Genomic DNA, 12,976 nt, shown 5'->3' on the forward strand with positions numbered 1-12,976 from the left:
GCTGCTGGATAGAATCACTGGAGCGGAGTCAGTGAACTGCTGGAACGGACTGCTAATATCGGAGCGCTTATATCGGACATTTTTTATGCAGGCCGATAAAATCCGATACTCATTTTTTGGCTGATATCGGATCGATATCCGATATCAATATCAGATCGAGACACCCCTAAAAAATACTACTTCTAAACTCTTGAAATACATRAGTCAACAATTATTGCATTTSAAACCATCCTTTGCGWTATGAATATTGCGCACACTGATATTGCGATYACGATATATTTGRGATATATTGTGCAGCCCTAGTYTATTCTAGGTATTCTCTCACTAAAAAATTCCTCACCCTAGGGATGTACAAGTACTCGTCATGAGTCGTCACAGAACAAATGTCAGTACCTGGTGGACACAACCAGGTGAAAAGTGTATAAGTATTGCACAAGCAATCATCACTTTTTAGAAGAGGGCACYTTTTGGGMTTTTTATTTATTTATTTTTTTCCCACAACAGCCAAAACAGGAAATGAGTAGAGTCAGATGCCAACTAAAGCACAAAGCAAGTCGAGTACAGATGAAATGAGAGGTTAAAGAGCTGCCTGTTTGCTTCAGATCAGCTGTGTGGGAAAGTTTTGTGTTACATATTTGTGCTTTGAAAAACCACATTTAAATATACTGTACCACCAGACATTTAATTCACTCCAGGCATGGATGGACAGCACACTAGCAGATTGTTTTTAACATTTTATTTGTATTTTCACATTCTGTGTAGTCTTTGATTTTGTATCGAGTTTAGGGAAAATTAATTGAGATAAACTTCTAAACAAAGGCAAAATACCTTTCAGTTTTTTTTTCTTTCTTGTACCCTACTTGATACATTTAGCTGAGAAATGTGAAATTTTGGTTGTTGAACAGTACGTATTGATCGATGTTTATCAGCCATTGAGTACCCAGATTTATAAAGATTGGCATCACTCATGTAAGAAAAACAGGATCAGGAATGGCGTCTGAATAAATTTGCAGGAAACCAGTTGATTCTCTCCTAAAACGTTTTATTCAAAAATCTGATCTCCCCCGATTCATAATGGCAAAATTAGTTCGCCTCACAAAATAGTTCCTCCTGATGAGCTCAGTTTGTAATTTGTTTTGTTGTTGTGTTTTTCCAACMACTTTTACTTTTCATGAGTCAAAAGCAAGACAGTGTGTGTGCGTCCCACTGTGCGCGTTGGGCCTGGTGTGCGACAAATGTGCTGTTTTTCAGCACCATGCACATTGCGCTCAGGTGGCCTGAGGTGCGCTGATGAGTTTTTCTCCGATAAAATTCTGCAGACGCCGCATTATGAGGCTGTAAAACCAACATGATAGCACGTTCTATTGAATGTTTAGTCATTATTTAAAAAAGAAAGTGACGGGTAAAAATTTATCATGACAGATTTTTTTTTACCCTGTCAGTCAAAATGATGGACAGCAAATAAAGTCAAGCACAACCTCTGTCCGCCTCACCAATATTTATGCTCACGAGCTGCTATTGTAAATGATCAGCCGTCAAAACTTGGACCACTACTTTCGTCAGGGGTGGATTAGCCTACCGAGGATTTCTCAGCTTCCCACCATGTTCTTTACTGCACAGCAGTCAGCTGATCTGCTCATGCGGTCGCAGGTGGACAGGGTGACGGGGAAAAAAAACATCTCTGTGGCACTTTGTATCTGATCACAAATCAGATACAAATCTTGTCTCTCCTAGAACCACACAAACTAAATCTCTGTCTCTGGTATCTGAGAGATGTGTGGTGCTGCGGCTCAAGCTGTCATTCTTCAGTAGAACAAAACATGTCAATCAACAGGGGCGCTGCGAGTGAGGGTGGCCAGGAGGGGCGATGCCCCCACCCCTAGAAAAATAGTGGCCAGGGCTGGACTGGCCATCTGGCGTATCAGGCAATGCCCGGTGGGCCGACGCTCATTTATGGGCCGGTTCGGGTCTGTCATGAACCAAAAAAAAATATTATAAACAATTTTTGTCGATCGCGACYGCCTATTGGTTGATTTTCATGATCGATATTAAGCTAAGCCAATGAAATCTCTCAGCACTCCTCTGCCGGCCCGGCAAGACCCTCCCCTTTTCAACCAAAGTTATAAATCCTGCCAGAAGCTGCCGGTCCGGAGTTGGAAAGTAGGGAGCACTGGACAAAGCTCGTCAAGAAACTGGGGGGGGGGGGCCTTGGAGCAATTGACTCTGCTCCTCACCGGTCAGCCGGTGTGTGATCTGGCTGGGTTTTCCTGATAAGAAAAGCCCATAGAGATTGTGTTTAAACTCCTCCCACTCGACCCACCGCTTCTGCCGGAGTTAGAGTGAAGCTCAGCTAGCGGACATGTCCCGACTCGTCAGCTCTTTGTTAGAGATTAGCTAAACCTGCACCGTGCAAGTTGAATTAAAAAGAATATAACAGGGTTGCKGCGGGGTGGTAAAAGGWAGTAAATTAAAAGAGCTCAAATTAAGGCCAGTGAAAAGTTACATACAGGGACAGTTAATGTTGCTTTATGTCACAGTACCGGCAAGAACTTAAAACTTTCATCCCAGACTAAAAGTATGTTCAGAATTTTACAATTTTAAACCTAAACAATAAAACACAAACTGACAGCTCTGAAAAGGAAATAATTTGGGGCAATAATGTATCTAACCTTCCCCCTCACTGACTTTATGCAGGTGTCGCTGTTATTGTTCTATGACTGACATCTTGTACTTAAGTTTTGTGAGTCGAAATATCCTTTCAAGACACATGGCAGGGTTTCTGCAGATCCTTAAAAGGCATTGACTTCATCAGTACAAAAAGTAAGGCCTTAATTAGCCTTAAAATGTCATAAATCAATCTTTCAGAGGTCTGAAAAAACCCATTGTAGCTAAATAGGATTATTGTAATTCATCTCAAATTTTAAAGTAATTGGTAACATTTATTTAGTTTAAAGTTAACAAAATTTTGTTTTGGTAAAGTAAACATTTGGGTAAAATTGTTGCAAAGTTTATTTATTTTTGTTTTGCTTTGTTTTGTCCTGATGCATCTCATCTTAATCTTTTCTTTTTGATTTTATTTTTCGTATTGTTTTTTTGTGAAGTTGGTCTTAAAATAAATTTCAAGTGGCGTTAAAGAGGTCTTAAAAAGTCTTTAATTGAACTTGTTTTAAGCTTTAGGAACCCTGTATGGTTTTACTAAATATAATAARAACAAAAGCTGTTTTGTTCTTTTGCAGAGCAACCCCAAGTTCCTTGCCATGGGTGATCATCTGAAACAATTATTTGATCAAGAGTTTAAGAAAGCCTTCAACATCCATGCTTAGACGACAAACTTGTGGACCAAATTGTGGAAATGTTACAAATGTAAAATATAAATGTTACGACCGTAACATTTGTCCAAATGAATTGTTTTGTWTTAAATTGAACTGTCAGTATGTAGAAAATCACTGTGAAGGTGAAAAAATACTGAACTATACGAGCATCATTATTCTCATCTGGTACATTATGTTTTCTTTCTGGTGCAAAAGTTTTTTGGTTTAGTTTTTTTTTTTTTAACATTTTAACTAGTGTGCAACTACAGTCACACGTTTAACACAACCACGGTTTTTTAACTTAATTTTTAAGGTATTGATGCTATACTCACCGGCCACATTTATTAGGTTCACCATAGCATCAGTCTAAAAAACCACCTTTGGGATGTTGTGGAATGGGAGATTCCCATCATGGATGTGCAGCGGAAAATCTGCAGCAACTGTGTGATGCTGTGTCAATATGGATGGAATGTTTCCAGCACCTCGTTGAATCTATGACACGAAAGATTAAGGCAGTTCTGAAGGCAAAAGGGAGTCCAACCCGGTACTAGCAAGGTGTAAAGTGGCCAGTGAGCGTATGAGTAACAATGTGCATTAAAACTATTTAAAAATGTTCTTCTTGATTTTAATATTATTATTATTAGGATCACGTAACACTTTTTTTAATAAATGTATTTTAAAATGTCTTTTATGAAAGATTTGAATGTCACTGTATTTCCAGTTGTACTACTTTCTCTACACTTTAAATGTGTAAATAAAAAATTATGTTGAGCTGTTTCAGTTTATTAACAATTAGAGATGTGTGGATTGACACTGAAATATCAATACAACTTGATGCTCTAAAATCAAAATATTGATATTTTGATACTTCTGTCATTTCAAGTCATGTTCTATATCATAAACAGTCACAGTGGAAAYCAACTAAACAAAATCTTGTCAGTCATACATGGTTGGTAGGAACRACTTTTTCTTCCACCTTAATAAGTGCAGCAGCACATCCTCAGTCACTCGTGGTTAATATTTTCATGTTAATATGTTCATGTAATGTAAATTAAGCTCAGGGTTCCCACGGGTCCTTGAAATCCTTGAAAGTTTGTGGATTTGAAATATATATATATTTCAAGGCCCTGGAAAGTTTGTGAAAACAGCCAAAAAAATGCACTTGTCCTTGAAAGTCCTTGAATGTTTTTTTTGGGGATTGAAATTCTCTATTCATTTGACTGATTTTCATCATCTTAAAAAAATAAATTATAAAATGAAATGAAAAAAAAAACTTACATTTTTTTCGGTGGATAACTCAGGATCAACAGGATAAACTGACGTCATTGTTTCTGACTCAACAATTTCTCTATCTCTCTAAAACCCTGCATGTCGTTTTTAGCAATTATACTTAAAGCGTAGATATATGACATTGTAGTTTTTTTAATCAGGTCAAAGTTACATAAAGACAACAAGAGAGTTGCGTCTGTCTACTTAACCAGTTAATTTCTATTGCGTTTGAGCAAACAATGTCATTTTATTGGGGGGGTGGTGGTATTTTGACTGGATCAAATTATTGTGGGGGTCATAACCCCCCTAATCCCCCTGCAAATTACGCTTATGAAAGCAAGAAGATGGTAAAGATAAGGGATGGATGATTTATTTGAAGCTAGCCTTTTCTTTCACAATATTATTGTTACGAGGCCTAAAGGTGAAAACTTGAGGCGTACTGATGAGGAACTATGGTGGAAGATGGGAAAAGGTGGTCCCTCAGCTTACCATGTCAACCAGGAACTGACCCACCTATTGTTACTGTAGTAGCAGATGTACTGACCAGGCTGATCATAAAACTGGACCATGCCTGATAATACCTGCCCAACCTGCTGGACAAGTATTCATTTACAACCAGTTTATTAAACCTCACTTCCAAAAAATTTGAACTGTCACTTTAAGACAAAAAAAAAAAAACGAATAACAGACATTCCTAAAAACATGAATATCCCTAAGACTGCTTTTTAGTCTTTTTTTTTTCTCAAGTTTGTTATGATTCTTTTTACTCACTTCAACTCAATAATAATATGAAAGCTTTGTATGTTCGCATGTTACTTCTGTGGTTTGATGCTTTTCTGCTGAGCACGTGCCGTGCGGCCAGCTGACGTCACCGCCGCGGTCTCCAGCAGCAAATCTGAGCTGAGAGCTGCGCAGCCGCTCTGCGCATCCGTCAGCTGAGCAGTGGTAGACAGCGCAGCCATTTCCCTGCTCCACCTAACCCCCTTTTACAAAAGAAGCAAACAACAACAAAAACAAAAAAACAATATGCTCGGACAGATGCCGAACCTCCGCGAACACAGCGCCTCGGCGGTGCCGAAGTGACGACCGGAGCGGAGCCGCCTGACTGCAGCCCCCCCCGAAAGTCTGCATCGCTGGTTCCAGAAGACAGCCGCCATCTAAAAAAAAAAAAAAAAACTTTCCCCTCCACAGCGATCTGCGCAGACTGGACCGAGCTGCGCCTCCTCCGTCAGCCATGGAGGCGAACCCGCAGGGAGGCGGCGCCGACGTCGCGGGGATGCACGTGAAGACCGAAGCCGCGGATGAAAGCCCATCTGCGCTGGTTCTGGGCAGCCAGGAGTCACCGCCTGCGCCCTGTGGAGATGCCGCATGCGGAGCGGCAGGAGGAGGGCAGCAGACTGCGGAGGAGCTGCAGGCCGCCACCACAACACCCCCCGTTCTGCTGTGTGAGTGGATGAGTTCAAASCTGTGTTTATATCTAAATATAATGCAAGAAATAATTATTACAACATGTTCACAGCATTAAAAGCTTGTTTATGCGTTATATTTGTATCTCAGATCCAGTGAGCACAGATCGGTTCTTTACCTCATCAGCAGATGGAAAAACATACCTGAAGATTGCCCCAGGTGAGTGGAAGTATGTCTGAAAAGTTTAAATGTTTTCTACAATTTTAGTTAAAACAAATTGTAATGACTGGCAAATCTCACAATTCCATATTTTATCAGTGATGGAGCGTAACATATCAAATGTTAAACTAAGAAATTGTATTAAAAAAGAAAAGGTAATTAGAAAGATTGAAAAATAAAATTCTTCAGGGCCATGTTTCCCCGTGAAGCATATAGCTACCCCCTTTTTTAACAACGGTTTGTCAACATCCAGAAACTGAGTAGCAGCTGCTGGTGTTTTTGGAGGGAAATGTCCCATAAGGTGTTGGATTCTCCATGTGTAACACATCTGGACCATATTTGCCATATTTTTGGATTCATGATGTTTTCAATCAGTGAGAGGTCTGGACTGAAGGCCATAAAGCCATGCTGTTGTAACAGATGCAGTCTGTGGTTTTGCAGTGACTTGCTGAAAAGACTGTAAGCTGCCAATGCCATAGACACTAATGCACCCCCATACCAACAGAGAGGAAGGCTTTTGAGCTGTGTTCTGATTAGGCTTGGGTGAAATTCTGGTGCGCATGTGAACCTAATGGTGAAAGGCAGCACAGGACAACTAACCCTAACCTGAGGAACTTGTTTATTCACCTGAAACAATGACGTAAACTGGACATAAACTTTGTTCTTTTCAGATCTGGGTTTGTAATAAAACACATACTTGAATTTTTAAATCTATGCTGGTTTGGATCCACATATTTATACATTCAGATCAGAGATACTCATTTGGAGAATAACATCAACTGAAGTCTCTCATGAAAAACCAAACCTCCAAACCAGTTTTAACTTTGACTGAAATACTTGCCTTTGTACATTTAGCAGAACATTATGCATTTTTCCCTCTAATTTAATTTACACATGAAGCGAGCCCACACAAAACTTACTCAAAGTCACCTTTGTCCTGTCCCAGCTGCAGTGCTGCCACCCACTCCTGCAGAGAAGACCCTTTCATCTGGCTCAGATTTCTCCTCTAAAGCAGTTTTGTGTTTGATCGAGGCCGTCGGGCGCCGCTGGGGCCTCTACGAAACCCGGGAACGCTCGCAGCTCTTCCAGAGCGTCCAGGAAGAGATGGCCGCCAAGGGCCACGTCCTTCCTGTGGAAAAGATCCGCCGCAAATGGAATAACCTCATTGTCACATACAAGAGGGTCAAAGACCGCAGCCGGGAGACGGGACACGCCAAGACCTCCTGGGAGTTCTTTGATGTAAGTCTGAGATTTGAGCTGCTGTYGTGGACTTTATCACACTATACAAGGATGCTTTGTCTTTGGGTATAGCAAAAATGTGAAACAAAAGCTCTATTTGTGTTTCWTACTCCAGAAACAGACAGGAAAACCATCTGAGAGAACCCAAGATTGGAGTTATGTGATCACACCATTTTATACCAGCAAAAAAAACAAGCACCTATGTTTACAGGTGGTGAAGAAAAATGTACTTCTTGGTGTACAAATATTTTACCCAAAGACAAATGCTGGCAACTCTAAACCAGAACCCTAAATAGCAAATGCTGTAAACAACAAAAAAGGTCCCAAATTGAATTTTCAGAATATGGCYACCACAGATTGGTTTTAAAACCAAGACAAACCCTATAGACCTGCATATTGAACATTCATTCRGATTCCCTGTCACTGCAGTCTTTAACTGCTTAATGTGACGGGGGMTTACCCATTTTGGCCACCCTCAGGKACCCTCAGCTTTTCTCTGTTATCCATTCCAAACCAATAGCTGCTTGAAACTCGAGATGGCACTGCTTAAATGCTGAATATATAGCCTCAGGATGCCAGAACTAAAAAAGAGATAAAGGTTCTTTAGCTCTATTCATGTCCTACAGAAGTTTGTAACAGTTTACCAATAGTTCCAAAGGCCATTTAAACAAAATTCCATCCATCCATCCATCCATCCATCCATCCATTCATCCATCCATCCATTCATCCATCCATCCATTCATCCATTCATTTATCCATCCATCCATCCATCCATCCATTCATCCATCCATCCATCAATCCATCAATCAAACTATTTAAACAGAAATTCAGATTTTAGAAATCTGAAACATTGTACAGTCAAAATTTTAATAAAACAGTCTGGACAGGATTTAATAAGTAAGTTATMATATATAGTGGTGGCACAGTTGATAGAGCTTTTGCCGGAATGAATCAAAYCCGGGGGCCTTCTCATGTTCTGTGGGTTTTCTCCAGGTACTCTGGTTTCCTCCAACAGACCACAAACATGACTGGTAGGCTAAAGCCGGATTCACACCAAARGCGTTTTGAGCAGCAAAAATGTGCCCAATGCCTCCAGTTGGACGCACTACGTTCAGACTGGGACAGAGACTAGACGCGTGTCTGAAGAGTGGGGAGCATCTTGGTTTTTTCCGGTCTGTCTTTAATGATGGGTGAAATAAAGATGAAATTTAAAAAAATGGCTTTGCATTATTTACTAAAGAGCAAGCGAACGTTGTGCTCACCAATTAATTAATTCACCAGATAATTTAGAGGCGGTCTGTTCAGTGAACACCAACTACAGACGGTCGATTTCAGCTAAAGAGCTGCTGTCCTTCTGTTTCGGGTTAGTGGGCAACATTCAGGAAACCGTCACATGGAAAAATGATTCTCTCTGATTGGTTGACATGACGCGTTGAGCAGCAAAAGTTCAGTTTTTTTAACTCGAGCAGCGGCTGCTTTGGACGCGCCGCATGCACGGAAAATACTCTGCCTCACCTACCGCTACCTTATGCGCCACGCTAAACTGGCAAAACGTGCCGTGCTGCTCCTAGATGCGCGTCCACCTTAGACTTTGCATATAAACTGGCTGCTTTGGTTGCTCAAAACYCATCCGGTGTGTACCTGGCTTAACTGGAAACTCTAAATTGTCCCCAGGTWTGAGTGAGAGCGTGACTGGTTTGTTTGGCTCTGTGATGGACTCGTGAGCAGTCCAGGGTGTACCCCGCCCCTCGTACAGTGATTGCTGAATATGGGCACCAGTGACCCCAAAACTCTGAAAGGAAGAAGCAGGTAAAGATAATGGATGGATGGATGGATGGATGGATGGATGGATGGATGGATGGATGGATGGATGGATGGATGGATGGTGTATGGTATTTGAAAAACATGCCTTGAGGCAGGAAGCACAGCCTAAAACGAAGTAGCTGTAACCATAAATGTTCTCCACTGGAATTGGACTTCTGTTGAAAGATATTTGCCGATCAGTTGACCTTGGTGGTACAATCAACAAAATGGTTTTATTTATGTACATCTCTTCATTTTTTGTTTCTGTCTTTTCTTACTGCAGTTGATGGACGCCACCCTRTCTGACACCATTGGTACGCAGATCATCAACAACAAAAGAAGCAAAGGTAGCAGTACCGCTCCTGCACTGCTGGGTCCTTCCACAAAGATRGCTGCAAAGCCAGCCCAGCTTCCACAGCCAACCACTGTCATCCGTCCTAACGGAGACTTCTCCGTGACTGGTGGTGTGGATACCACATGTCTGGGGACCTCCACCAGTCAAATCATCAGTAGCCCTCCAGCCAGCYCCTCACAGACTGCAGCAACCATCAGTGCAGTAAATACTCCAGAGCTCAAGCCCCTTATTGTCCTCAATGGCGATGTTGTTGCCACTAGTATTCAGCCAGCCACCATCATACCAGCTTCGTCTTTTATCTCCTCATCTTGCCTGACAGAAACAACCTCTACATCTCCCTCACTTGTCTCAGCCAGGAGCACAGACCTCAACACGGCAGGGTACAAAAGCTGTAAAGCTTCGTCTTTCACGTCTGGTGTTTTACCTTTCTGCCTTACTACAGCGCCACTCAGTCACAGTCCAAATGTCCTTGGGCTCTCTTCYTTTTCCTCAACATCCTCCTGTCACACTGCATCTCTAGCCACCTCGGTAACTCCATCAGTCCTCCCAGGAACTGAAGGGCAGAGCCAGAAAGGAAACCAAGAGCAAACCAGCTTTCCTTTGTTTCAGGAGATCTTGAAGCGGCAGGAGGAGCAYGCTTACCTGGATCGAGTGGCTCGCCGTAGGGTGGAAGCTCGAGAGAAGAGGCGTGAAAGGAGGGAGGTGCGAATGTCAGAATCCCTCGGACGGATAGCCACGGCCTTGGAGCTGCTCTCTTCCAAGCAGGACACAATCATTGCTCTTCTGCAGAGACTGGCTGATCGCAAGTGAGAGGTGTTCAGTCTGGAAAGCTGCATTTCATTCTCATTCAGAGTTTATGCTTATCAAAATATCTCCTATGTTTTGATCCAGCACATAATCCTGAGGGTTTTCTTAGCAGTGTGTTATCATCKATTTTAAAACAAAAGGTTTTCGTTTAGTGTCACACATGAGTGTAATAGTATGTRATGCTGTACATGTCAATTTGCTGCTCCTACAATAAAGGAAAGTAATTTTTAAAAAATGCACTGGTAAAAATTTATGCCTAAGGGTGGCACAATACTGTATAAGCAAAATAAATGAGTTAATTAGTAAATTTATGTAAATGTATGCTTTATGATTAGCTATATTGTTGATAGATCAGAAGACATCTGGAAAACCTTCAGTGTAATGGCTGTCATGATGCTTCTACACACAGTACTCTACAATTAAAAATTTCTATTTTACAAGACCCTGGGACACATTAGCAAGCTGCTTCTACCACAGACATTGCATGTGCAAGTTTCCACAACCTTCCCACATAGCAAAATGTGTCTAGTCCAGTTCTGGCCCACGCAATGCTCTAACACTTGGCACAGATACTTCAAAGAATGACGGTCTTATGGTGGCTCAGAGGTGGTCCACATATGGGCAAGCACCACATAAACCTAAACATAACTGYGCCAGTTATGAAAGTGAGAGATTTGGGTCACCTAAACCAAACCACAAGTGGGCCAGTTGTGGCATGCATCATAAAAATAGTGCCGTCATTGCCAGACCTGGCCCACATGACAAACCACTTGCCATGCCAGCTTGACACCAGATCTGGCCCACACCTGTCAGTGAGGTGGGCTGTCACAATTGCAATTGCAGTTAGACTATGCATAAAGGCCAGGCTTCAAATTGTTGGCAACAGGTGCCACCATACCTCCCCTTACTCCACTTAGGACTTTGATAAACTGCTGCCTCAGTGGTAAACCACCACAACCTCACTGCAGAGGTTTTGTGCACACATCCACCATCTATCATCCCATGCCATGTAATATGGATTTCCTTTAGTGGAAGAAAAAAGGTTACATGATGATAAATGGCATAGGYATACAGAAACTTCAGTGTAGCCTGTGCCCTTTCATTTTCTGGTGTTWTTTGTCATCCCTTTTACTTTCATAATTATTGTTCATGTCCTGGTCTTTATCCCTGACTTTATCATAAAKCATGAAGAGTATTCACCACTAGATGGTGCAACTCAACTTTTAAATAATGTAGTTTTTGGTCAGTTCTGAACCACTATAAGGTCTTTAATAGAATTGTGTAAATTGATTATTAGTAGCATTTCTGTTACTTCAGTTTATTTAAAGTACAATGTCATACACAAAACTTGGAAGTGATTGCACAAGCCTAAAGTAAAGTTAAACTAAAAGGTCAACAACCATGTCTTAACATGAAGTCACTCCCACCTCACATTTTATCTTTAGTTTCACTTTCGTTGGACTCCCTTTTCGGAAAAGACTTTGTAGAGTCTGGAGGAAAACTGAGGAGCTGCTGTAAAGATCCAACAGTACTTGGTGGGTTTTGTGAAATCTCTGTTTCTGCCATGAACTCTAACGACTTTCTGGAAGAAGAAAAGGACAATAAACATCAGGGTAATATGAGWATGAACTTTATTGATTTTTTTTATTCTGCCAGGTTTCCTTCATTTTACTTGACACAAGACCTTTTCATACAAATACCTATTTTACTTCATTCCTGTCACACCAACTTGTTTTTTCAAATGACATAAATTGGTAATTCTTGGAAGATATTCTGTCTACTTGTAAAAAATATGCGTCAAAGGCCAGAAGCACCAAAACTTGACAAAGTCATCAATGGTAACAAAACCACACATAACACTAAGGAAGTTGTAAAACTGATTTGCTAACAGAAGTAAAAAAAAAAAAAAGTGTTGGCATTTTGTGCCTTACAGAGCTGTGCTGCTGAACATACCCGTTGTATTCAGCAACCATTTCAAGGAAAGATTATAATCTGTTGACATAAAAAAAATGCATGGCCACGAGATTATTCTTAGTCATCTTCATGCAGTTGTTTGTTCACATGGACAAGTTTGCTTTAATTTCATTTCATTTTAATATTGTGCTATATTGTACTATAATATCCAATTATGTGCTTTATTTACTTTATTATTATTTATGCATGATGTAATTCTTAGCAAGAGACAGTTCAGTTGCTCAAATTGATCTCAGTGCCATGAGATAGTAAAGTGTGGGCATGCATATTTTTTAAATATTTTTTATCCCATGTCTACAGATGGGTTTCTAAAATACTGCAATTGCAAGATTTGTAAAATGGTGTGTTTGGTTCTTTTCAAGGAGATACTGTCGCTCTCTGGCCAATCAATGATCTGCAATCTGCTGGCTGCAAATGTATAGCTTGACGTGTCTCATTTAGAACTGCGGCCAAGGAAGCACTAAAAACCAAGCTGGACGTGGGTGGGATCACAATGAAAAGACTGAAGCAGTTCTGAGTCGACGAAAGTGTGTGTGTGTGTGTGTGTGTGTGTGTGTGTGTGTGTGTGTGTGTGTGTGTGTGTGTGTGTGTG

At 41.0% G+C, this 12,976-nt stretch overlaps 2 protein-coding genes across 4 annotated transcripts in view; both read left to right on the forward strand.

Moving 5' to 3' along the window:
- Nucleotides 1-4,082, forward strand: part of LOC106532874 (nuclear body protein SP140-like protein) — a 24,539-nt gene extending 20,457 nt beyond the window's left edge. For both annotated transcript variants that reach the window (XM_014029039.1, XM_014029038.1), the window contains exon 16: nucleotides 3,237-4,082. In XM_014029039.1, coding sequence (XP_013884493.1) covers nucleotides 3,237-3,323 — 87 coding nt within the window. In that variant the 3' untranslated portion in view covers nucleotides 3,324-4,082. The remainder of the gene's footprint in view (nucleotides 1-3,236) is intronic.
- A 1,348-nt stretch (nucleotides 4,083-5,430) lies between these two features.
- On the forward strand, nucleotides 5,431-10,852 carry LOC106532875 (uncharacterized). 2 transcript variants are annotated; one of them, XM_014029042.1, is made up of 4 exons: nucleotides 5,431-6,025; nucleotides 6,138-6,206; nucleotides 7,159-7,445; nucleotides 9,532-10,852. In XM_014029042.1, exons 1-4 carry the CDS (start codon nucleotides 5,815-5,817, stop codon nucleotides 10,411-10,413), a joined length of 1,449 nt encoding a protein of 482 aa, XP_013884496.1. In that variant the 5' UTR covers nucleotides 5,431-5,814; the 3' UTR covers nucleotides 10,414-10,852. The 2 variants fall into 2 exon arrangements, with proteins under 2 accessions (XP_013884496.1, XP_013884495.1); XM_014029041.1 differs by having other exon boundaries at nucleotides 5,432-6,025; nucleotides 7,153-7,445.
- The last annotated feature ends 2,124 nt before the right edge of the window (nucleotides 10,853-12,976 follow it).

The sequence above is a fragment of the Austrofundulus limnaeus genome, unplaced genomic scaffold, assembly GCF_001266775.1.
Source record: "Austrofundulus limnaeus strain Quisiro unplaced genomic scaffold, Austrofundulus_limnaeus-1.0 Scaffold845, whole genome shotgun sequence".
Classification (NCBI taxonomy): domain Eukaryota; kingdom Metazoa; phylum Chordata; class Actinopteri; order Cyprinodontiformes; family Rivulidae; genus Austrofundulus; species Austrofundulus limnaeus.